The sequence below is a fragment of the Pelophylax lessonae genome, assembly GCF_965119305.1.
Source record: "Pelophylax lessonae genome assembly, chromosome: 9".
Taxonomy (NCBI): domain Eukaryota; kingdom Metazoa; phylum Chordata; class Amphibia; order Anura; family Ranidae; genus Pelophylax; species Pelophylax lessonae.
The window spans coordinates 75610599-75636442 of NC_138776.1; the positions used below are offsets into that span (position 1 = coordinate 75610599).

The 25844-nt window shown below is 45.3% G+C and overlaps 1 protein-coding gene across 2 annotated transcripts in view; it reads left to right on the top strand.

Moving 5' to 3' along the window:
- Positions 1-25844, top strand: part of INPP5A (inositol polyphosphate-5-phosphatase A) — a 734986-nt gene that overhangs the window by 405206 nt on the left and 303936 nt on the right. For both annotated transcript variants that reach the window (XM_082269250.1, XM_082269249.1), the window contains exons 7-8: positions 19783-19835; positions 22513-22632. In XM_082269250.1, coding sequence (XP_082125376.1) covers positions 19783-19835; positions 22513-22632 — 173 coding nt within the window. The remainder of the gene's footprint in view (positions 1-19782; positions 19836-22512; positions 22633-25844) is intronic.

Below are 25844 nucleotides of genomic sequence, written 5' to 3' on the forward strand. Positions count from 1 at the left end.
ATAGTGTGCCTCCACTTTTTACAAAGGAGCTAAATTTCTGGAATTTAGCTTCAACCAGTTGTCGCCCTTAGGCTGTTTATAAATGTTCTAGACTTCAAGTGGTTAAAACAAGCTAATGGCTACAGTTCTACAGCTGTCTGATTCACTTTTACAATAGTGAGAAGGGCTGACTGCCCACCGACTCTCCGCCACGGTCTGCGGTGGTTCCCATAAGGAGTATTTCATCACTTTCAGTTCATCTGTGCTAGATTAGCTGCAGTGAAGGACTGGGGAGACATTGGGGGGCTAATGGAACGGATGCTTTCGCAAACCTATTTATTACCTTGTAAAAGTAGCAGTGACATCATTACATTGCCTGTGCAGAGAGCAGAGCTGTGGAAGGGACTCAACAGGTCCACTCACTGAAGAAAACGACAGCAGGGGGTGGAGACCAGACCAGTCATCCTACACAAGCAGAGATAGCAGAAGTGACAGGTCTCTGGTCTCTCAGGAGCTTATGTTATCTCAGTTTTAGCAGTGCAAGGGTTACACTTAAAAATAAGATTGAATTTCAAACATAGTGGTGGTACTTAGTAATCCTTCTCCCCTTTTTCCTCCATAGGAAATTTTACAGGTGCTAAATGATCTACACTGAGTTCCTAGGTGTCTCATCTCCTTCAGCAATTGTGATGAGGAAATACCCTTTATTTGAGAGCTGATCTGTAATATAGCGCTTTGAACTAGCACCTGGGAACTAGAATGGTATTTATAGTACAGATCCATCAGTGAACAGTTTGCTCCATTGCTCCTGATTGTGCTTGTGGGAAAGCAATGTATTTATAGTCAGATTCTGACTGTTTCAAGCACAACAGCTCCATGTATCAAATGCAGCAAAAATTTATTTCAACTGTTGTAGAACTCTAGATGAATTTAGGTTGGATAGATCTAGGAAGGAAGAGCACCTCGGTGCAGTGTCAGACATCAGTGAGCATATTGTAGAGAATATTTTGTCATTTGCAACCATATTACACCTAGCAGTCTAATGATGACTGAACGGTCGTTTTGGATCACTGTTGTACACTTGCACACACGCACACACTTGTGTTCTATTTAAGAGACCATCATTTTCATTGATTGGCTCTAGAGCGAAGTCTTTGAAGTTCTGGTGACCCCAGCAGGATGAAGTGCTGGGAAATCTAGTAATGGCACCTGTTCCAGTGACCGTTCTCTAATCTCTCACTTTGGAGAGATTTCTACTCACTTGTATTGTTTGTTTTTGGTACAGAAAGTAAAAGAAAATCATCCCAATGGGACAGACTGCAAAAAAGTAAAAGAAACTTGGTAGACGTCACCATTTGAAGCTATATACAATACAGAAAAAAAAAGCATTTGAAACTAAAGTTAAAGTTTGATTCACATAACCATTGTATTTACTGCTTAACTTTTTACCCTTAAAGTGGTACCAAACAATATCCCTATTTTCACTACTTGCCAACCACCTAACACTAAATATGTCATTATTTGACGTTCAATAATGAGGTTATGGCCACAGCTAGCTGCCATAACCCCGGTATCTTTATTTACAGTAGTCGGCTGGGTTTTCCTATTAACCACTTGCCTTCTGTGCACTTAAACCCCCTTCCCATCCAGACCAATTTTTAGCTTTCAGTGCTCTCACACTTTGAATGACAATTGCTTGGTCATGCAACACTGAACCCATATGAATTTTTCGTCCTTTTTTTCACACAAATAGAGCTTTCTTTTGGTGGTATTTAATCATCTCTGGGTTTTTTATTTTTTACAAAAAAAAAGAAAAAAGACAGAAAATTTTGAAGAAAAAAAAAAGTTTTTCTTATTTTCTGCGAGTAAATTTTGAAAATAAATAAATTTTTCTCCTTCACTGATGTGCGCTGATGAGGCGGCACTGATGGGCACTGATAGGCTGCACTGATGAGGTGGCACTTATGGGCACTGATGAGGTGGCACTTAGGGGCACTGATGAGGTGGCACTGATGAGGTATTAATATGCCGCACTGATAAGCACTGATAGGTGGCCATGCTGGGCACTGAGAGGTGGCACTGCTGGGCACTGAGAGGTGGCACTGATGGGCTGTGTTTTTCCGCCTCCCTTTTAATGTTCATTGTAAGCTCATGTACCTCCACTTTTACCCTCAGTTCTGTTTGGAACAAACGGTGCATATTAGTTGTGGTCTTGTACACTGCTCTATTCACAGTACACATCCCATAGTCCCTAGTCCATCTCAGGAGTGAGAGAGAGAGGGTGGCAGCACTCTTTTTTTTTTTTCAAAACAGTGAGGTTTATTAAAATTTTGGTACAATACAAAAATAAACCGTGCATTAAAACTGCAATCAGGTTCATAACACATTGGGGTACAAAAATACAAATATACAAAATGATCAGCACCGAGAGACAGAACAGACATAGTAAAAAACAAAACAGTAGTCAGTGGCTCTCCGTCGATCCAACCCTCGAACAGAAAATATTGATTTACCAGGGGCGGTCAACATAGAATAGTTACCCACTGCATTACCGAGCCGTATCAGGGCACTGCACCCATTTGTCCCAAATCTTGTTGAACTTCTGAGGGCACCCCCTATGTTTATATAAAAGTTTATGAAATGGGATGACACTATTAACCTCCTTAATCCACAAACCTAGAGTAGGAGGAGTAGGTCTCATCCACCTCCTGGCTATCAGTTTACGTACTATAAACAAAGTTTCCTGAAGAAATATGACAGTGGATTTGGGCATCTCTCCATCTGGGTAAACCCCCAGGAGACACTCCTTAGGGGAGAGTTGCAGAGGAGACCCCATCTTGTCATGGAGGAATGTGACTACTTGTTGCCATAGAGTCTGTAATTGGGGACAGCTCCACAAGAGATGAAAGAAGGAGGCGTCAGGGTCTCCACACATAGGACAAGAAGGGACCAAGTCAGGGTGATATGTGGACAGTCTAAGTGGGGTGAGATAAGCCTGGTGTATTATAAAGGTCTGAGTTAGGCGATCCGACAGTTTTGGCGACACTCTGCGGCACGTCTCCAGGGCATCCTCCCATTCCTCATCCTCCATGGCCCCCACACTGCGCTCCCAGCGGGTCTTAAGTGCAAAAGCCAAGGTGGTCGAGGAAGGTGTGTGAAGTTCGGAGTAGAACATGGAAATAAGGTGACTGGGTGCTGTACTTTTAACAATCTCAAGGGTGGTAACCGATTCTAGCTCAGGAGGGCCATCAGGGAATTGAGATCTATAGGCATGGGAGAGCTGTAAGTATCTGTAGTGCATGGGGCCCTGGATCGCAAACTGATCCTGCAAGGCCTCGTAAGACCGCAGACCAGTGGTCGTGGAGATATGGCTAAGGAGAAGAATACCCCTCCCGCTCCATATCGACAGGTCAGGGATGGAAAGGAACTCGCGTAATGCGCTGTTATGCCACAGAGGGGTGAATGTGTGAAACGGAGGGCACCTAAGCCTGGACGCTACCACCTCCCAGATCCGACAATAGTGGTATAGAAGAGATCTGGGGCACAAGGGCTCCGGCGAGCCCCTGACACCCCTAAGGATAACTAGGAGGGGGTCCCCGAGGGGATGAGCCCACCCAGGGCAGAGCAGGGTCAAAAAACGTTCTCTATCCGTTTTATCTATGTGAAAGAGCTGGGACAACTGAGCTGCCAGATAGTACAGATTAAAATCCGGCAGGGCCAATCCCCCTAGGTTTGTAGGATTCTTGAGTTTGCGCCAGGAGATCTTGTGCCGGTTAGCACCCCAAACAAAGGTCTTGAGGAGTGATTCCATCTGTTTAAACAGCTTGAGTGGCAGGTAAATAGGAGAGTGCCATACAACATAAAGTATTTTGGGAAGGAGAATCATTTTAATTAAATTGACTCTACCCATCACTCCCAGAGGTAATTTGGACCATACTTGAATTTTAGCCTTAAGCAGAGGGAACAGGGGTTGAACGTTATCCGGGACATAATCTGCTGAGTTAGCTGTCACTTGAATCCCTAAGTATTTAATGCGGGATACACATTGTAGGGCTGGGCTTGCGGGGGTGATTGCCTGTGGGCTCTCGTCAAGCGGGAGAATTTGTGACTTATCCCAGTTTATCTGAAAACCGGAGAATCGTCCATACCGTTCAATTAAAGAAAGGGCCGTGAGTAGGGATTCCCGAGAGTCTTCCAAATATAACAAAGTGTCATCTGCATACATGCTGATCTTCTCCTCCAACGGTCCCTTACGTAGGCCTCGAATCCCGGGATGTGCTCTAATGGCCATCGCCAGAGGTTCCGCGGCCAGGGCATACAGCAGGGGGGAGAGGGGGCACCCCTGTCGAGTGCCACGGGATAAAGGGAAGGCGGTCGACTGCCAGCCATTTGCCAGGACCCTAGCCACCGGGGCGCTATATAGAAGTTTGACCCACTTAATAAAATTAGGTCCAAAGCCGTACCGGTCCAGACAGGTCCACAGAAACGGCCACTCTACCGAGTCAAATGCTTTAGCCGTGTCCAATGAGACCACCACCCTGCCACCCATTCCGTCGTGCCGTGCCTGGAGATTCATAAATAACCGGCGAAGGTTAAATGAGGTGTTCCTCCCAGGCATGAACCCGGCCTGGTCCGAGTGTATGAGTGAAAGGATCACCTTGTTAAGGCGGAGGGATAAAATTTTCGCAAGGATTTTAGTGTCTACTGGGAGCAAAGAGATGGGACGGTAAGACTCTGGGGCGTGTACATCCTTGCCCGGCTTGGGAATGAGCACAATTAGCGCCTCCCGCATAGAAGGGGGTAGGGTTGCATCTTTGAATAGAGATTGAAACAAAGCCAATAATTTAGGAGAAAGGAGTTCCGAATATTGGGAGAAAAATTCAATCGGGAGGCCGTCCAGGCCGGGGGCCTTAGACCTAGGGAACTTGGACACGGCTGCTGCAATCTCTTCCACAGAGATGGGTGCCTCGAGGGTCGCCAACTGGTCGGGTGTCAAAGTGGGAAAGTCAATAGAGTCCAGAAAGTCATGCATGTCAGCGCAGTCAGCGGGAGCCCTAGAGGTGTAAAGAGTACTAAAAAATGAGCGGAAACACTGTGTCACCGCAGCAGGATCAGCGATCTCATTACCCAGGTCATCCTTCAAAGTAATAACTACCGGGGGCCTATCCTCACAATGAACTAAGTATGCGAGGAGTTTCCCCGCCCGCTCACCATGTGCAAACAGATTCTGCTTCTGAAAAAACATCTTAGATTTCGCCCTCTCGTAGTCAAGTTGGGAAAGGACTTTAGAGGTCAATTTATACTGAGATTCATGTGCCGGAGTCGGGTCCCCCATAAAGGCCTGTTCAGCTTCAATTAGATTTGTCGTTGCCCTGGAGATCTCCTCGGCAGCCCGCGCTCTAACAGCCTTGATTTTGGAAATCATAGTGGATCTGGCGAACAGTTTAAACGCCTCCCACACCGCAGCCGGGGAGGCAGTGCCCTCATTGTCAGAAAAGAATTGTGTCCAGGTCCCCTCAATGTCGTTCCCATCCGACACCAAGGGGAGCCAGGCGGGATTCAGGCGCCAGGCCGGGGGAGGTCTATTGCAGGGCAAGGACAACAGTATCCAATAAGGGCAGTGATCAGACAGAGTCCGTGGGGCGAAGCCTGCCGTCAGTAACCTGGGGAGCAGGGTTCGAGACAGCAATATCAGATCAATGCGTGACATAGAGTGGTGTGCAGCCGAAAAACAGGAGTACGCGCGCTGCGCGGGGTATTTGCTGCGCCAAGAGTCGGCCAAACCAAAGCTCTCCAACAATCGGGAGAACCTGGTCGGGGACGACCCCGGCGGCACCTGGGAGGCGCCACCGGACCTATCCAGACCCGAGTCCATCACATTGTTAAAGTCACCCAGCCAGATCACCGGGGCCCCTGGGCTCTGTGCCATAAACGCCAGTCCCTCCATAATAATCACAGCAGAGTAAGGGGGGGGCACATAGAAAGCCATCAGTAGCATCAATTCCCCATAGACTGATGTTTTGAGAAAAACATATCTACCCATTGGGTCGACCTGAGATCCTAGGAGCTGGAAATGTACCGATTTGGCCACCAGTAGCGCCACACCCCTGGAGTGTGAGCTATAAGCAGAGTGCTGCACCCAACCAACCCAGGGACGTTTGAGGGACTGTTGTACACGGCCCTCCAAATGTGTCTCCACCAGAACTATAATATCAGCCCGTACACGGCGTAGGACATTAAAGACAGCCGTTCGTTTAATCTTATCACGCATACCCCTGACATTCCACGTCAACAATTTCAATGCGGCCATGGCAGGGGTAGTACAGAGCGCGGAGCGGAGGCTCCCAGGATCTCAGGCAGGAAGGCCGCGGAACCAACAAGTCCACGGTCACACACCAGCGGCGATAAACGGCAGCAAAAGAGCAAATAATTATTACTTGAGGTCAATGTGCATAAAACAGAAACAGTATAGAGATTGTACCAAATATAAACCATAAACAATGGTAACACCCCAATCCCCCCTCCCTGCCCTGCACCAACCCCAACTTGTGCGGGCATGTTCCCAAACAAGTGCCTCAACCAGAACAGGCCCACATGCGACTGGGAAAGAGCAAGATCAGGAGGCCAGGGACCCCCAAGGTATGCAGCAAAAATACAGCAAAATACAAATAGAATAAACAAGGGGGCCCGGGGGCCCAGGTCCAGCAGAAGTCGCAGGGGGCAACAGGGGAGTTGGGCACAAACACACGCCTCAGCGGGTGTAGGGGGCGAAAACCAACAGGTGTATCGCTGGGTAGCAAAGCCTATGGGCAGGTGGAAGTCCATAGGAAGAGAACAGAGAAATCAGTTCCATCTGTGGAGCTAGGGCGCTCCGCCGGTCAAACACAGGAGCAATAGTGCAGGAAAATGAGGGGGGAGGGGGGGGGGGGAAGGGGGATGCAAAGTCTTGAGTTCCACAGGATCTACAAAACCCCTCCTCCACCCTTGCAGCAGCTTAAGGTATAGGCCATCAGGGAGAGAGTATCATGAAGTCGCCAGGGCAAGGTGGTCAGGGTCTAACTTCCAGTCCTTCTAGCCAGGAGATGGCGGCTTCCGGATCCTCAAAGAAATGGGCTCGGTCCTCGCCCTCCACTCTAAGACGGGCCGGATACAACATGGAGTATTTGATATTCTTGATACGCAGTCTGCGTTTGACCTCCAAAAAGCTCTTGCGGCGCTTCTGGACCTCAGCAGAGAAGTCGGGGAAAATCGCTATTTTGTGATTTCCAAATGGAATGTTCCCCTTAACCCTGGCCAGGCGCAATATGGCATCTCGGTCCCGATAGTTCAGGAATTTAGCGATGAACGTGCGGGGGGGTGCACCCTGAGGGGGGGGGCGCCCTGAGAGGCGATGTGCACGTTCCACAACAAAAGTGGGTGAAAAGGATTCTCTGCCATAAGTCTGAGTGAGCAATTGTTCCAAATATGATGAGGGGTCAGCACCTTCAGAGCCCTCCGGGAGGCCAATGAACCGCAGGTTACAGCGGCGCAGCCTATTCTCCATGTCATCTTGTTTTTGGAGGATAAGGTGTACTTGTTGCTGCAGCCTGTCTGAGGAGCTTTGCAATGGGGGGAGGGAGTCTTCCACCTCACTAATTCTGTGTTCAGCCTCACCAACTCTGTCCCTCAGCTTCTGCATATCCTGACGCATCAAAGATATATCTACCTTCACCTCCTCGATTTTAGTAGTCAGCATGGTCTGGCAAGTAGCAATCGCTTCCAAAACCTTGGATGTAGCAGGGCTCTCAGGCTCCTCCACCACGAGCGACGGGCCGGCGCCATCTTGGATCGGGGCCTCCTTCTCCAGCCTCCGGAATGCAGCCAGTTTTGCCGCAGCTTCAGAGCCTTTCTTCGGCGGAGACATGCGGAGGTCGGTGCCGCGGGTGTGCGGGAGGTGAAGGAAGGATTATCGTGCCCGAAGGGCTGCAGGATTAGCGGTGAAGGATATCGGTCCGGCGGAGCTCCTCTCACACACGTCCTCTCACATGCTGCGCCAGGCCACGCCCCCCGGGTGGCAGCACTCTTAAGCCAGCCATAGACAGTTTGAATCCCGTCCAGTTCAATTCGAACCATGTATGGGCAGGCTGATTTGTACCCAAGTCGATCTATCGATTTGCTTGAGTAGAATCAGAATTGGGGACTGCTATAGACGCTAGCAATAATCACGTTGGGTTCTCACAGCAGGACGGCTCCCCCACCCCCCTGCCGGGAGAACACAAAAGCACTGCGGGAGGGATTACCCCATCAACACAGTCAGCGGTTGCAGGAAAGAAAATTGCACCACCTAAGGCCGGCTTTATTTACGGGAGGGGGGCATGGAGAATGAATGTAGTCACCCTCTAACAGTCAGATCACAGCAGCAAAACAAGGAATTTGGAGGCAGTTGAGAGCAATAGAATGGAATTTTCAGAGTTAAGAATACATAGCGGAATAGAATTTTCTTTAGTCAAAGCTCAGTGTCTCTTTATACTATGTTAAATGGTAATTTAATGGCATTTCATTTGTCAAACCATGTCTATCATAACTTGTCTTTTTTTTTTTTTTTTAATACTGTTTTTCCATTTGATTTCACCGTTTGTTGCGTCTCAGTTTTGCTGATCTCCTGCAGCCTTTTTTGTAGATATCTTGTTTTCATGCACTTAAGGAAACCGCACATAATTTCTCAGGACGGGTTTCCTGTTGGTTACAACAGTGGAACATGCCTGTGCAGTATTCATGATCACTTGTAGTCCCCTTTGGGAGGTGGATGGTAGAGTGACCAATGCAGAAGAACATTGTGTCCTCACCTTTTTAATTAAAGGGAAGTGTTTGAAAAAAGAAACTTTATGGCCAAATCACCAGATAATCGTTTAATGAAAACTACATTAGTAAATCTAAATGACGTTTGAAATTGTTTTGACACCTGAAAGTCTATATGAGATACGTGTGATTGGGTTTATGTATCTTTTATTAGGATGACTGTACAGATTAATATGGATCTAGCTGTATCTTTGGACTACATTTTCCTTGCAATCAGTGTTTAAGTGATATAGTCATAGTAATTGGTGACATCACTACTTTCCAATTATAACATTACTGTTGAGGTTATCTTTCAGTAAACATTATTTGTGGTTTCCATGGTATCGCCAGCCCTGTCCTTTGTATTAACTGCAATATTACTTTCATATTAGTCTCTTCTGACATACAGAAAGCCTCACCTTCAATTACCCTAGTTCTGGGTGTAACAAAGATCACCATTAATGTATGATATAGAGATGTGTGTGTGTATATATGTATGTATATATATATATATATATATATATATATATATATATATATATATAAATAATACATTTTTTTTTTTTTTTTGCAGTGTTATAATAATTTTTAACTTTTACACTTTTCTTACTTCCTTACCTATTATGGTCATAATAATTCCACTAGTGGGACATCTTTGGCTCAGTGTAACCCCCCTGCTTCTACTAAATCGTTGTCAATATATCAGCCACATAGGGAGTGCATTGTTTTCAGTGATTTTGCCTGCATTGTAGGAGCTAGCAGCAAAGCACAACCATTGTGACTAGTAATTATGGCGATCCCCATTATCAGTACACATCTGTAGGTCCAGTTGAATCAGTAAGAAAACAAAACTCTCTGTATGGTAAAGGAAGATAAGTCTTTAACCCCAACCTGACTAGCCCCAGCATTTATTTAACAGGATCTTTACACCGGGGGGGGGGAGTGGAAGATGGGGGGGAACTGCCTGGTCATGTGACCACTTGGATCAGCTGTCAGTGGCCCTATTATCAGTAGCTGGTCACACCAACACCAAATCATTACTAGATCCCTGAAGCTGTCTGACAGCTCAGTCTCTTTCTGGGACCTTTGTGTTATGTGGATGGCTAGGGGTTAAAAAATGGACTACGGTTGATGACCTAAAAACTTTTGGGTTGTGCGAATCCTGTGGCTTCAACAGTTTGAGTTACCTGCAATAATCAAGATTTGGACATTTTTACCTCTTTAAAAATTTCTGTAACCTGAAGTAATTTTGTAATGTGCCAGCTTTAAGCTGACTGGAAAAAGAATCTCTCCATGCCCTCATACACACTGGGTACTTGGCCCCCAGTACATGAGGGTAGGGGTTTAGCTGTGGATGGAGGGCATTGGTGCACCACCCAGCCCCACTCCCAGCAACCTGTTGAGCTCTGAGAGTCTGACACCTGCTATGGCTGAATTGAGCTGGACTGTGAGCTCATTGGAACTTCCATTGTTAGGGTAGTATGCACCCAGGGATAAATGACTTGATTGCAGACTGCTTTTGCCCTGGGTATTTGTCCTTGGGTGCATACTGCCCTAAGCGTAAATACTGCTAGGTGCACCGCCCAGCCCTGTCAAGTCACAGTAGCTGTCAGACTCTCTTAGTGTTTGACAAGCTTCAGGCAGCTGGGCTGGACTGTGGGCATCTGTGCCCTCCAGCCACAGCGAAATGCTGTAGCCTCATGCACCGGAGCCAAACATCCAGTGTGCATGAAGCCTATAAGGCAGTTTGAACTGGTGCTCCTCATCTGAAGGCTGACAGTTTATTGCCCAGCAGTCAATTACAAGTGAGTGGTCAGTGGCTTAGCAGGAGCCATTAAATGTTTGCCAGTAAGAATAGGTTATAAGAATTTGTAGTTCTTTGGGTTCTGCAGATTTATCCCCCTGCAGGATAATCATGCATGTGACTTTTTCCATTCCTGCAAAAGCAATGTGTTGAACAATTTCAAAATTAATACAGGATACATTTGTTTAAGTGGGCCACCATTTATTGTTGTGAATAATATCTGGACACAACGTGGGCTGGGACTCCTTTTGCTTTTTTATGATGTTGGATTCATGCAAAAATTTGATAAGACAATGTATAACATTGAATAGTTTCTTTACAATTGCCAGCAATTTATTTTACAAATCAATAAGGAATGGCTTTTAAAACAGGTGATATTTTGTCCTAGATAAGATTATTGAGTCCCGGACGTTTTGTGTCAAGGTTCACATATCTTGCTGTCATGGACACTGATAAGGACTCATTCTGACCTTACAATGTGCTAAAAAAAAAGTCTTCTAAGATTCATTTTTTTTTTTTTTTTTTTTGGCTAAAGGTGTTGACTAATGTCAAAAGGTGAGTAAGGTGCTCTACTATATGCTAACCCAGTTTTAATCAATGTGTAGCAAAACTGTGGTGTTACAGACAAACTTTATTGTATATGCGTTAAAATGGTTGTAAAGGCAGTAGGTTTTTTACCTTCATGAAGGCAAAAAACCTTTTGTGTACAGCAGCCCCCCTAATACTTACCTGAGCCCCCTCTGGTTCCAGAAATATCTATGAGAGCCTTGCCTCTACAGGGACTCGCACTCCTGATAGGCTATTGGCAGCAGCAAGAGCCATTGGCTTCCGCTGCTGTTAAGCACAGCCAGTGAGCCAGTCAGGAGACAGTGGGGGGCGGGGCCAAGCTTCAGCTCCATGTGTGAATAGGCATTGCTTGCTGTGGGGGCACTCGACAGGAGGGAGGCACCAGGAGTTCCAGTGGGGGAACCGAGAAGAGGAGGCTTCCAGGCCACTCTGCGCAAAACCACTGTGCAGAGCAAGTATAATGTTTGTTATTTTAATGAAAAAAAAAATTAAAACTTTACCATCACTTTAAAGCCTATTCACAAGTCTTCTAAAAACATATTTTATCTGTCGCTCATTGACAGACGTAGTCTTCTTGATTCACAAGAACTGGGTTATGTTGTCTCCGCAGGAGCAGGACTAGGCAGAAAGAAAAAAAGTTCTGGCTCCACCTTAGGGGCAGTCCCTGAGGGTATAGCCTCCCTCTCTCTGCTACAAGGCATCAGTTTTTTTCTGTCTAGTCAGGAGTAAGGACCTAAGTTCCTTGCTGGGATCTTTTGGGTCCTGGCAAGATTTTTTCTTAGAAAAAATATTTTTTTAGGCAGTTTTCTCCAGTGTTTTTTTTTTTTTTCCTGTGAGATCTTCAAGCAAATACGCCGGACTGGGCGACACTAGTGGTCACCCCAGCCGGCCTACGAGCGCGCGCAGACCATTGCATTGCGCTTGGTCGGCCGCGACACATTCAAGTAAGTATGCAGGGCCGGGCGACGGGCTGGATGTTGAGATCCAGTGGTCACTCCGGTTTCTGCCTACGAGCGCGTGCAGACCAGAGCTCCGCGCTGGGTCGGCCGCGACGGAGTCCCATTGGAGGGACTGACCTTGCGAGTTAAAAATCTCGCTTGGACGCCAGGAACCAGAGAGTCGAGGCGTCCGGAGTGGTCCACAACCCCCCACCCCGGTGGAGAGGGTATTGTGAAGAGAGGGTGCCTGTCGGTTTGGTATGGTGAGTAAACGTTCCCTTTTTTCCTCGTTATGAGGCAGTATGAATTATGGGCCCCTCCATACATGGTCAGTATATATCTGACACTAAAAGTCCCCCTTGTAAATACAGTATGTGTTTGGTGGGAAGTGGACTTGGTTTGAGAGCTAACACTCTACCCAGCAGACTGTAGTATTACAGCAGACATAGGAGGTATAATCCTACCTTAATTGTAGTGTACCTCCTGCAGATCGATAAACCGCCACTTAGCAGAGATGCAGGTGGATGTGCTGGGAAAAACGATTTCGGCGGTCCACCGCCATTTTGCCGTAGACCAGGTGCATGTATGTCCTCAGGTCACGCCGGCCGCCATGTTTTTGGAGTCTATTGTCTCCTGTATGGGGGCGGCCATGTTTGATGAGCCCAGCTACCTCGTGGAGAGCTGGGAACGCCGGAAGGCGTACACAGGGGGCGGAGCCACGTCCTTCTACCCGGGAAAACGAACACAGCTCTTTCCAATCTGTAAAAGACAGACGCTGACTGCAGTTGGTTGGAAACTTCTCTGCATCGGGTGGTGAGCCTTGGGGGTCCCTCTCTCTCTCTTGGGGATCGAGAAGCAGGTACTCTGAGGGTCGCTATTGCGCTAGGGGGAGACACATAAAAAAAAAAAAGAGGTATTTTTTTGATTTAAAAAAAAAAAAAAAAAAATTTTTTTTTGTTTTTTCTTGCAGAGGTGTCCTGAATTAACATGGACCCTGCCACTCATGTATCTCCACCGGATCCCCTCGAGGTGTCTGCAGGATCCTCCAGCAACCCGCTTAGGATTGAATCATTGTCAGCTATTATGGAAACTTTTGTGTCCCGGGTGGAAGTGGCTTGTCAGGGACAGGGCGCAAGAAAGCGACCCCCGCCTAACCCTTTATTATCTGAAACTTCGGATTCAGACTCTGAGCCTATTTCTGCAGTTGCAGGTACTTCATCTGGGACTGGTGTCTCGGGTACTGTCTCTTCAGACAGTGAGGAGGATGTTTCGGCATCAGCCATAGCCCGAGAGGAAGCGTTGGTAAACGCACTCATTGTATCTGTTCAAGAAACCTTAAGATTACAGGGTATTCCGTCGGAAATAGCTGAAACTGAAATCCCTTTTGGGACTAAAAAACGCATGAAAGTGGCGAAGGTTTTTCCATTGCCCAAATGTTTTGGCAATCCAATCAAAGAAGAATGGAGTCTGCAAAAACGCACCTCTGCTATTTCTAAACGCATTAACAGGCGTTATCCGTTTGAGGAAACCCTCATTAAGAGATGGACAGAACCACCTGTGGTGGATTCACCAATTGCTAGATTGAATAAAGCCACGGTTATTCCTTTAGAAGACGCTCCGTCTTTTAAAGATCCAGTGGATCGCAAGATAGAAGCTATGTCTCGCACCATGTTTTCCTTGATTGGATCAGCTTTCAGACCAATAATTGCTATTGGTCTGGTTTCGCAGACTGTAACTGAATGGACCAAGTGGTTACGCCGGGACTTGGAAGAGGTCCCTCAGGCGGTATCAGATTTGTTGGAACAAATGATACAGGGGTTACAGTTTGTGTGTGATGCGGCGTTAGACGCCACTCCATTATTGGCGCGAGCATCAGTTTCAGCAGTGGTTCTCAGGCGTACACTGTGGCTAAAAGGTTGGTTAGCCGACCAAGGTTCCAAAAAAGCATTGGCTAATATCCCCTTTTTAGGAGAGCGTCTATTTGGAGCCAACTTGGATGAGATCATTAAGGATCTCACGGGTGGAAAGAGCACCTTTTTACCGCAAAATGTTAAGGGTAAAGGAACTCGTCAAAGACGAGGGCCTTCTTTCTCTGCTCACAAAAAGTTTTTTCGTCCCGCGGGTGAAAAAATTAAGTCCTCCAAAGCTCCTTCAGGAGGCTTCAGGGGACGTTGGTCGGGCAAGCAAAAGCCCGCCCCCTCCAGACCTGAAGATAAATCGTCCAAGGCCTGAAGGTGCGCCCCCACCCATAATTGGGGTGGGGGGACGTCTTCGCCGGTTCCCGGATCCATGGCTTTCCAGAATCCCGGACAAGTGGGTTTGCGAAGTCATAAGGTCAGGGTACAAGATCGAGTTTCGATCTCTCCCACCGGCGCGATTTTTCCCTTCCAATATCCGACTATCCCCGGATCGTTTAGAAGATCTGCGGAGAGCAGTCACGGATTTACTACAACAAGGAGTGGTAGTCCACGTTCCTTGGACAGAACGTTTTCAAGGGTTTTATTCAAACCTATTTACAATACCCAGGAAAGAGGGCAAAGTGCGTCCAATTCTGGACTTAAGGGCACTCAATTCCTTTCTCAACATAAGGAAATTCAAGATGGAATCCATTCGCACAGTAGCAGCCTTCCTGCATCCAGGGGATGTCCTAGCGTCCATAGACATCAAGGACGCCTATCTTAACATTCCCATTTTCGCAGGACATCAGCGGTTTCTACGCTTTTCCGTAGAAGAGAACCACTATCAGTTTGTGGCGTTACCTTTCGGTCTCGCCACGGCTCCTCGGGTCTTCACGAAAGTGTTGGCCCCAATGTTGGCACTACTGCGCCAAAGAGGCATATCGATTCTAGGTTACCTAGACGATCTCCTGCTTCATGCAGAGTCTCCTCAGACTCTGCTACAAAACATAGAAATTACTATAATTTCTTTACAGGAATTCAGGTGGCTGGTGAACCAGCAAAAATCATTTCTGGTTCCCACCCAGAGGCTCGAATATCTGGGTCTAATTCTAGACACAGTCAGGTCAAGAGTTTTCCTTCCGGTAGGGAAACTCCGGAAGATTCAATCAGCAGTCCAGTTGTTACTATCCAACAGCTGGTCTTCTCTTCGAACTTGCATGAGGGTTCTGGGATTGATGGTGGCTTCCTTCGAAGCAGTCCCATTTGCCCAGTCCCATACCCGAATTCTTCAGCAAGAGATTCTTCTCAGATGGAATCGGAATCCCTGGACAATCTGATCCGATTGAGCAAACAGACCAGCGAGTCTCTGGTCTGGTGGCTTCGGTCTCCGATGCTCAGCCAGGGAAAGTCATTTCTGCCAATATATTGGACGATAGTGACCACGGATGCCAGTCTATCCGGATGGGGAGGAATTCTCGGTCAGTTATCTGTCCAGGGACTTTGGTCCCTGGAAGAATCCAGGTTGCCGATAAATGTATTGGAACTGAGAGCGATCAAACTTTGTCTGATTCACTGGACCGAGCAGCTCCAGGGCAGCCCGGTTCGGATCCAGTCGGACAACGCCACGGCCGTGGCTTATGTCAATCACCAGGGGGGCACCAAGAGTGTCCGAGCGGCCAAAGAAGTGGCTTGCATTCTTCGCTGGGCGGAACGATTTGTTCCAGCTATCTCTGCGGTATTCATTCCGGGGGTGGAGAATTGGCAGGCAGATTATCTCAGCCGTCAGACTCTGGATCAGGGGGAATGGTCCCTCCATCCAGAAGTTTTCCACCAGTTGTGCCTACGTTGGGGCACCCCGGATGTGGATCTGTTGGCATCACGATTCAACAGGAAAGTACAGAGATTCGTGGCTCGCTCCCGCGATCCTCTAGCAGAGACCGCAGACGCACTGATCGCCCCGTGGGGGCAATACCAGCTAATGTATGCCTTCCCTCCTCTCGGGTTACTGCCAAGACTTCTTCGCAGGATAGAGGAGGAAGGAATTCCAGTAATCCTGGTAGCTCCGGACTGGCCTCGCCGAGCTTGGTACGCCGACGTGGTCAGACTGGTGGCGGACGTCCCGTGGAGACTTCCTCTCAGGGAGGACCTACTGTCTCAGGGACCGATCTCCCATCCTGCTTTACGATCGCTGGCTTTAACGGCCTGGCTATTGAGACCCAGGTGCTGAAGGACAAGGGTTTGTCAGCTTCAGTTATTCCTACTCTAGTTAAAGCAAGGAAAGCGACTTCCAGAAAGATTTATCATCGTACATGGAAGTCCTACATTGCATGGTGTGAACCTCTGGGGTTCCCTCCACGGTCTTATTCGGTTAGCCGAATATTAGCTTTTCTGCAACAAGGGGTTGAGCAGAAACTGGCCTTGAGCACTATCAAGGTTCAGGTCTCAGCATTAGCTATCTTCTTTCAGAAGCCTTTGGCTACTCATTCCTTGGTGCGGAATTTCATCCAGGGGGTGCGACATCTGGCTCCGCCAGTGCGCGCGCCGTTACCACCCTGGGATCTTAATTTAGTATTGTCTGTTCTTCAGAAACCTCCCTTTGAAGATATTAGGGAGATTCCTCTACCTACGTTGTCCCAGAAGGTGGCCTTCTTGGTGGCTATCACTTCTGCACGCAGGGTGTCAGAACTGGCCGCTTTATCTTGTCGTTCCCCATATCTGGTGGTTCATAGAGATAAGGTGGTTCTTCGTCCGAATCCATCCTTCCTACCAAAAGTGGTTTCAGAATTTCATCTGAATGAAGAAATTGTATTACCTTCCCTGTGTCCTAAGCCCAGTCATCCTCGGGAGTTTGCTTTACACTCCTTGGATGTGGTCCGGGCAATCAGGGTATACTTGAAAACGACAGACTCGTTTCGCAAGACGGATTCACTTTTTGTGATCCCGGATGGACCCAAAAAGGGGTTGCTTGAATCTGCCGCGACTATTTCCAAATGGATCAGACAGACGGTGGTACAGGCTTATTCTATTAAGGGTCGGGAGCCCCCGTTCCCTGTTAAGGCGCACTCCACTCGGGCACTTAGTGCATCATGGGCTTTTCGCCATCAGGCGTCAGTGGTCCAGGTGTGCAAGGCGGCTACCTGGTCGTCGGTGCATACCTTTACAAAACATTATAAAGTTGATGTAATGGCATCGTCTGATGCCTCGTTTGGCCGCAAGGTTTTGCAGGCCGCCATTTGAGGAGACCAGTGGTCTGCCTCGAGGGTTTTTTTCCGTTGGAAACTTTCATTTGAGTCTCATTCTTTGTTTATAATGAGCCTTTAAAACTTCTAGTTTGGCACCGGTTGGGCCTTCTAGATTGGATTTTGATTTCGGTCAATCCCACCCCTCATTTGTGGCACTGCTTCTGGATGTCCCAGTTCTTGTGAATCAAGAAGACTACGTCTGTCAATGAGCGACAGAGAAAATCGGATTTTTGTAAGATCTTACCGTAAAATCCTTTTCTCTTAAGCTCATTGACAGACGTAGTACCCGCCCCTCTATCATTGAGTTGGGTTGGGTTAAATTCTCTGTTGCTGCTTTGTGACAGAACTGATGCCTTGTAGCAGAGAGAGGGAGGATATACCCTCAGGGACTGCCCCTAAGGTGGAGCCAGAACGTTTTTTCTTTCTGCCTAGTCCTGCTCCTGCGGAGACAACATAACCCAGTTCTTGTGAATCAAGAAGACTACGTCTGTCAATGAGCTTAAGAGAAAAGGATTTTATGGTAAGATCTTACAAAAATCCGATTTTACCTATGCTATCATATCCTGGTAATTTTTTCTCAGCTTTCCCAATCATGATAGATATTTTAGAAACAAAATGTGTGTATAGTTGCTGCCAAGGAAGCTGCCACTTGGCCTTTGATCTGCAACTTTGATGGTGCTGCATGTGATCAGTTATGACACCAACCTTTTGATGGTTTGACAGTTTGGCTGAGAGCACAACCAATGTGACAGTTACTTTCCCAACATATGTCAGGAATGTAACTAACAGTTTTTTTAAATTGCTGAATTATTGGGTTTGTTTCCATTTTAAGAAATATTGCTTGACAGTCCCACCTTGATTGCAGCTTCCTTTTACATTACTGAGGCAGGTATTAAAAAAAAGAAATCCTATTACTTGTAAGGTCTTCCTACTACTGTGTTCTGGTTAGGGCAGTTATTGCTCTACTTTAAAAAAAGATCCCATGTTGTATGTTTGTACACATTTGCATTTCCTGCACTTAACAAGCTGATTGCTATTCTAGGTGTATTCATGTAAGCCAGGGTTTTTCAACCAGGGTGCCGCATGGAGTCCTCAGGGGTACCTCGGCCACATCCCGATCTGAGCACTACTCCCGTGTGTTAACCCCCATGCTCTGCGAAAATAGAGAGAGCACAGCATTGCACATCTCTACTCCTCCTCCCTGCAGCTGTGTGTACTATTGCCAGCAAAGCAGAAAGCTGTAGTGCCGCCCACCTGCGTCCTACCAACCGATGACCTCATCGGTTGTTAAGGACATGTCGGTAGGAGGTAGAGTACAAGGAATAGAGACATGCGGGCTGTGCTCTCTCTCTCTCTCTCTCTGCAGAGTCGCAGTGCACGGGAGTTAAGGAATTTACTACTGCCATTATCTCCTCCCAATACTGCTCCTGTACGGGCAGCATAAATTGTGGGTGGGGCAGAGCAAGAACTGAGCACAGCCCACATTTGTGTTTTAGGGGGGGAGGGGGTTTGAAAGGATTGTGCTGGGAGAGGGGATGGTGGTGGGGGGGGGGGCAGGGGGGTTGGGGTTGGAGCAGGGTTTGTGCTAGAAATGGGGATTTGGGACAATTTGTGCTAGAAGGGGGATGGGGGTAGAGTTCTAGGCTGGGGGAGGGGGTTTGCTAGGAGGGGGGGTTTGAGGGATTTGTGCTAGGAGTGGGGATTTTAGAGCAGGGGGGTTTGTGCAAGGTGGTGGGGAATTGTGCTAGAAGGGGGGATTTGGAGAGGGGAGTGCTAGGAGGGGGGATTTGGAGGGAGAAGAGTAACCATCGAAGATCACTGAACTCTACCGCACGGAATACATTTTAGGGCTTCACTCCTGATGTGAATGGGCCCTCAGACTCAGAGTGCTCCAGGATTGTGCACAGTTCTTAAGGGTGCCTTGACTGAAAAGGTTAAAAAAACTGATAAGTATTAAGTGGTCCATAAAGTAACCAAATGGGTTTGTGGATTTATTGTCGTCATTGTGTGTAGCAAAGCTGCCGCCATTTTGGATTACTGGTATAGTTGCAACTGTTTCTGTTTAAATAGGCTAAATGAGCACATGCATTTATAGATCTATAAAGGCTATTTTTAGTCTCTTCCAATCAGTAGGAATCATCCCAAATATGGATACTTGAAGTTTGAACTTGATTGGTGATACAGCATGCATACAACACAAGATGCGTTGGGGGGGGGGGGGGGCGGCTTCAGAATGTTAGGAGCTTTATACAATCTGGTTGCAGATGATACAGAGAACTGGATATTTTTAGTGATATACTAATTTGTTTCACATGTAGCAGGAAATCATCCATTACTACCAGAGCTTTTATTGTTGTACCACCATTTTGCTTTTGTGCCATGTATGACTGATATCAAAAAATAAACTCCTGAGACACTAACCAAGTTTGTCTATTCTCCAAGCTGTGAAATTAATCACATATTTTTTTTTCCTAATTAGCAACACATCTGCTGCACTATATTAATCAAACCTCTTCCATATTGTGTTTATTTTACAGAGCAAATCATCTAGGAAAGGCTTTATTCGAACGCGGTGGTGTATTACAGACTGGTACGTTGCGTAAGATCTATGGCACACAGATATTGTCATAAAACAAAGGCATTTTTATGATTGAGAACCTGCCTTGGTTCTGAACATTTCAAATCAAAGCAAGATCTTGCGGATGAATAGTTCAAGGAAGGTAACCAGTATTAAAGGAAATGTGGCGTTTAATTAAATCCTCATTAATCATATCTTTACACAGTCACAATTTCACTTTCTAGAAAGAAAAAGATAGTCATTTGTATGTTTTCAAATTATTCTTCCCTGTCGGTAAACAAAAAGCTTTTTTTGCTGCCTGGAAGATACCAATTTTTAGTATGTACGACTCAGATTCAAAGTTCCTTTTTTGGCATAAAGTAATGTCATAGGCCTAACAGACTGACACGTAGCTAATCTGGAGGTAACGGACAGTGTACCTGGGGGGTTTTAAGTGGATGTAGAGGTCAAATGACTACAGGTAAATTTAAAATATCAGAATTAATTGGGGCCTATTCTCACTGATGTGTTAACACTTGCTTACGTGCTTTGCAGTAGGATAGCCCATTGATTTTCAGTTGACCAGAATGCATAAAAAAAATGAACCTACAGAAATGTTTGCCACATAATATACCACAGAGCTTGGTAGTAGTTAAGAACTCCTACACGTGTTTAGGCACTTCACCAGTGGAAATGGGCCCCTAGGTCTATAGTAGCCATGAGGGACCACAGGCCATATTTCAAATGCTTTGTGTGACTTTCACAAACTTTAGGTAGAATCTCTCTGACTGATCACAAACCGCTGCTTGCAGATATGTTTTTAGTATTTTTTTTTTCTATACATTTTATTATTTTCAAAATATCTGACATTCCACTTACACAAACAGGATATAAGTTGTGAGTGTGGATACCTTTAGTTTGCAAAATTCAAGATCCGTAGAAGTTTAACTGCTTTATCAGTTTCAAGGCACATTGTCTATAAAAAATGTTATGGACAAGTTATTGAAGAGCAGTATTTATGGGATGAAGACCTCTAGTTAGAAGCTAAATTTGCAATGGAAAATAAACCAAAATGACAGTGCACAATAACAATATTTCAGTTAACCTTTGTGTGGTGTGATTGAAATAGGAGTGGCATTGTTTTTCCCCAAGTTGTATGAAAAATGACGTCTGTGACCCTAAAGCCTAGTACACACCATGCGTGTTTTTTTTTTTTTTTCATTCAACCCAAAAAAACTGACCGCACGGGTCGGACCTGCTGTACTAACAATCCGATGTTAGTACAGCGACCCCCCTTTCTAAGCTGCTGTGTTCTGATAGGGGGAGCCCCTCCCCCCCCCCACCAGAACAATCCGATCAGCGCTCTCAGCCATTGGGCTGAAGAGCGTGTTCGGGAGCCGGTCGGCCACTGGTTTTCCAGCATGCTGTCGGACCAGCTGCAATACACACGGGCCGAACGTTGGCCAGTTTTTATTGAACAGGCCGATGTCGCCTGACATTTGTCCCCTGTGTACTAGGCTTAAAGCGGTTGTAAACCCAGCTTGGTAATCTTTACCTTATTATAGGCTTACCGGTAGGTAAAATTAATATCTCCTAAATGTGCACCGTTTAGGAGATATTCACCCTGCATGCAGCTAGTGACATCACTGGCACTTGTGCTCTGAATATCCTGCATACCTTGCCGGAACTTAAGAGCTTTGTGCCGGAACTGAGGGCTCCCCTGCGCATACGTGAGAGTGATGTCATTGCAGCTCCAGCCAATCATACAGCCTAAGTGAGCAAACCCGGAAGAAAGACGGGGGAAACATGTCAGCCCTCTCAGCAGTGACATTAACTTGCCTTTTAAATTAACATGACAGCACAGTAGAAGTAATTTGCCGTTTATATAGGCAGTAGTAATTTCCTGTGAATTTTCTAAACATGGTAACAGACCATGCTTATATTCTGATTACATTCTCATTTATTTCTGGCAGCTTTAGATTCCCTGAATTTTTAAGTGTCTAATAACACATAAAGTTAAACACCAGATTACATTTTGTACTGGAATTCAGTGTTATGCCTTTACATTTAACATCTGAATCACCAAAGAGTTCAGAAACTGGTATTCCGCCTTTCTCAAAATGTTTATCCGAGGGGAACTCTTGAAATTTTCAGGTCTTGGAGAACCCCTGCTAACAACAATTTATGGGAGGTTAGTGGAACAAAGGCACCTTGCATTGGTTACCAGTTGGAAGAATGCCCCCCCTTACACTAGTGGTCAGAACGCCACATTTACAGGTAGCTAAAAAGATTATTGGATTCATGCAACTGGTTCTGCCAATAGGTGCTGACCCCAGAACTATGCATCAATGCATTTGGGAGGGTCAAGGAAACCTGATTGAGAAAGGTTGGTCTAAATATTTACTTTATCTAATTTTCTGACATTCTATTCCTCAACTCTTATGCCCCATACACACGTGCAGATTATCTGCAGACTTTTGTCTGCAGACTTACCTTTTTTATGTAGTGCAAGGGCCTGCCAGATTGCATACAAATTGAAAGTGTTTACATTTGACCTCATATTATATGGTTTTGGTAAGTCTGCAGACAAAAGTCCGCAGATAATCTGCACGTGTGTATGGGGCATTAGAGTGAATTCATATGTTGCACTGCAGAGTATACTGTTAGCTATCATTTCACTATTAACAGTTGCCTTCTTCCTCCTATACAGTGCCTTTGATTTGGTGAACATTCATCTTTTTCACGATGCTTCCAATTTAATTGCTTGGGAATCTAGCCCATCCACCTACTCAGGAATACGGCAGAAGGCTCTAAGTTATGTTTTAAATAGGTAATGTGATAATTTTTTACACTTCTTGTTTTGTTTATTTATATGCTTGGCTTCCTTAAAAAATGTTTAATATCTGGTGGACTAAACTTATCACTGGGAGTCTAGACAACCTACAAAATTTTGTAGAATCTCTTAGTCTTCCTCTGGTTACCAAAGTCATGCTGCTGACCAACCCATAAAACTTATTTCAAAGAGAAAATTAGTAAATCACCAGTCTTACCTAGCATTGGCTAGGTGCGCTGGCAGCCCAAACTGGGACATCATCATGATCTGCCAGTGCTCAAATATATAATTAGCTACAACACATAATTTTGTATATATTCTGCATTACCTTGGATCAGAAAGGTAAGAAAAATAAAGACTTCATCGTAATATTATAAATGGTCTTAGGGTAACTTTTTTATTATTACCACCCTGGTTATTTTAGACCTCTATAGATCTCTGGATAATTTTAGTATTTCTAGCCTCGATTAAAGCCCCTTCAAGCCAACATTTATTTTGTTTTGAATACAGTGTAAAAAGGGATAGAGCCCCTGTCAGGGTTGTATTGCTTTCATCTATTTGTAATATTTTTCTTCACTTTCTGTCTGTAAGGAGGGTAATGTTAATGCTCTCCAACACTAGTAAAGCACATTTTCAAAAAAACAAATAAGGCTTGTTTTTAGTGCTGTCTGTGCCATCAAGTCCCAGTAATGCCCACACCTCCCACTTCTTGCATGGACATCGTAAAGCCTGGGAAATTAGAAAAAAATCTTCCCAATGACGACCTAGACAGCAAAAAAAAAAAAAAGACAAAAGTTCTCACTCCTCTTGCCCACTCTATCAAAAAGTTTTTGTCTGTAGACTTCCTGCAGATGGTGTAGGACTCGCATTGCATGCACCAACTATTCAGAGACTCTCAGTTGCTTGTCCTTTAGATCAGTTTACCTCACCATCACATTTCCAGGCTATTCTGTTAACATTTACCTGTTCATTCCCCAGGTATATGGCGAAGCACTTACAAATACGATAAGCAGAACTATTATCTACAGTCTTGGGTGTTTTTTTTTTTTTTTTTTTTTACAAGATCTTAAACGTTCTAAAGACGGTTTGAGTTTTAACAGGAGTTCCGGCAACAGTTGATTTGAAAATCATCTGAATCAGGTGGAAATTTGTCAGGAAAACCATAACTGCATCCTATCAGACCCAGTGACTTGTTTGGCAGTGACAAAAACAAGAGAAGGGTGCACGGACCTAGTGCAATACTATTAAAATATTTTTTATTTTTTTGAAGAATAAAAGGTAACATACATCATACTCGCAAACAAATGTAGTAAGAAGCGCATGTCAAAATACTGCATAGATGGGTAGCCTCCAGGACATGGAGGAATCCAATGCTGCAGGAAGACCAGATGCCATCTGTAATGGCTAGGCTGGTCTTCCTGCAGCATTGGATTAGTTCATGGCCTGAAGGCTACCCATCTATGCAGTATTTTGACATGTGCTTTTTACTACATTTGTTTGCGAGTATGATGTATGTTACCTTTTATTCTTCAATAACTGTTTTAATAGTATTGCACTAGGTCGGTGTGCCCTTCTCTTGTTTTTGTTGCTTCTAGTACTTGTGGATACCCATGGTCCTGAGAGGGGCAGCAAGACCCCACGTGTCGTCAAAGTCTAGGATACACTCCCTGAGCATAGCACCTGAGCACAAGAGAGTTACATTGGGACTTGTTTGGCAGTGCCTTTGTATTCAGGCAGCCATGGCACCTAAATAAAATGCTCAGCAACTGAAATTCCTCCATTCATGCTGTTTTGCCAATTGGAGAATTGCCTGATTTTGTGTCATTCAGCCCACACACTGAACGAGAAAAATGCCAGCCATGTATGGCTACATGGCTACTCCATAATTAGGCTAGCCATACAAGTTTAGATATCTCTCTTTCACTTGATTGCCCAATCCACTCTATATAACATAACTGTCGCAATCCACAGTACCATCTGTTATATTTTGAACAGCTGCAGCACCTGCGGCTCTCTAAACATCCGAACAGTAACAGCAGGGCCACCCATAGCTCCAATTTTGCCTATGAAGATCGATTCATCCAAAACTCAAGCTGTTCATGGTCAGCTTAAGAAGTATTTTAGAATCAGCTAGGTTGGATATTTGTATATATGAACGTGATAATGTGTGCAAATTGTGTGATAGAAACTTGGGAGACAGGTAGTCATTGGTACAGGAAGTGGGAGGAAAAATAACGGACAGTGTCTCTTATTTTTCCACATGCTATCCTTTTACTTACTAAATATTTCTATATATATTTTAAAAGTGTGTAAAGTTGATCTCCAGCAATCAAAAAAACTAAAATTAATAGTACAAAATTAGCAAACATTTAAAGCAGCCTTTGCTACAATACTTGCTTTCTCACCAGAGCTTCCTCTCCCTACACCCCCCCCCCCATGGTATTTTTCTACCACTAGAGGTCCTCAGTCTTTCAGGCTAAAGAACTGCCAGTGCCATTTAGCCTACTTCTTCAAAACCCTGGAGGTCATGGACCCGCCATCATCATCAGATGGGGAGGGGGGGGGGTTGTTTTATGTTGGGTATGATATGGTTTTTTTTTTTTTTTTTTTGCATGTTTTTAAACAGACTTGTGACTTGCAAAACAGCACTTATGCAGAAAAAAAGAAACTCGCCTATCATTGTTATAAACCTCTCTAGGCTGCAGAGTTTAGTCATTGTAAAAGATTTAAAAGAAATTAAATGCTTTGAATGTTAGGCTGATCGTCATTCAAAATAGCTTGCAAATGTCTTTCTTTGTTTGAAAGCTATTTAAAGTGTGCAGAAATGTTTTTTTTTTTATTATTATTTCTGTGCATTATGATCGCGGAAAATCTTGTGACTTGGGCAAGCCGAAGAGGTTATATTCACTCAGCCTATGTGTTGGACAATAACAGAGACAAATGTCTTTTTTCATTCTGCTGTGCCTTTGTCATTATTTGTGCTGTGTTATACACAGGGTCCTTGACAATGGCTGCTTATCCCATTCACCCCATGCATGCCACTCTGACACTGCAGTTTTTCAGAGTATTTGTTTAATACAAAAGTCGCCTGTTGAACACAGCCACTGTTTTTTTTTTTTTTTTTTTTTCTTCTTTCTTTTTCCTCCCTGTTCTGCCCCTGTGAAATATGACATGTAAGGGTGGGGTCTAATACAGCAATTAATTTAGAT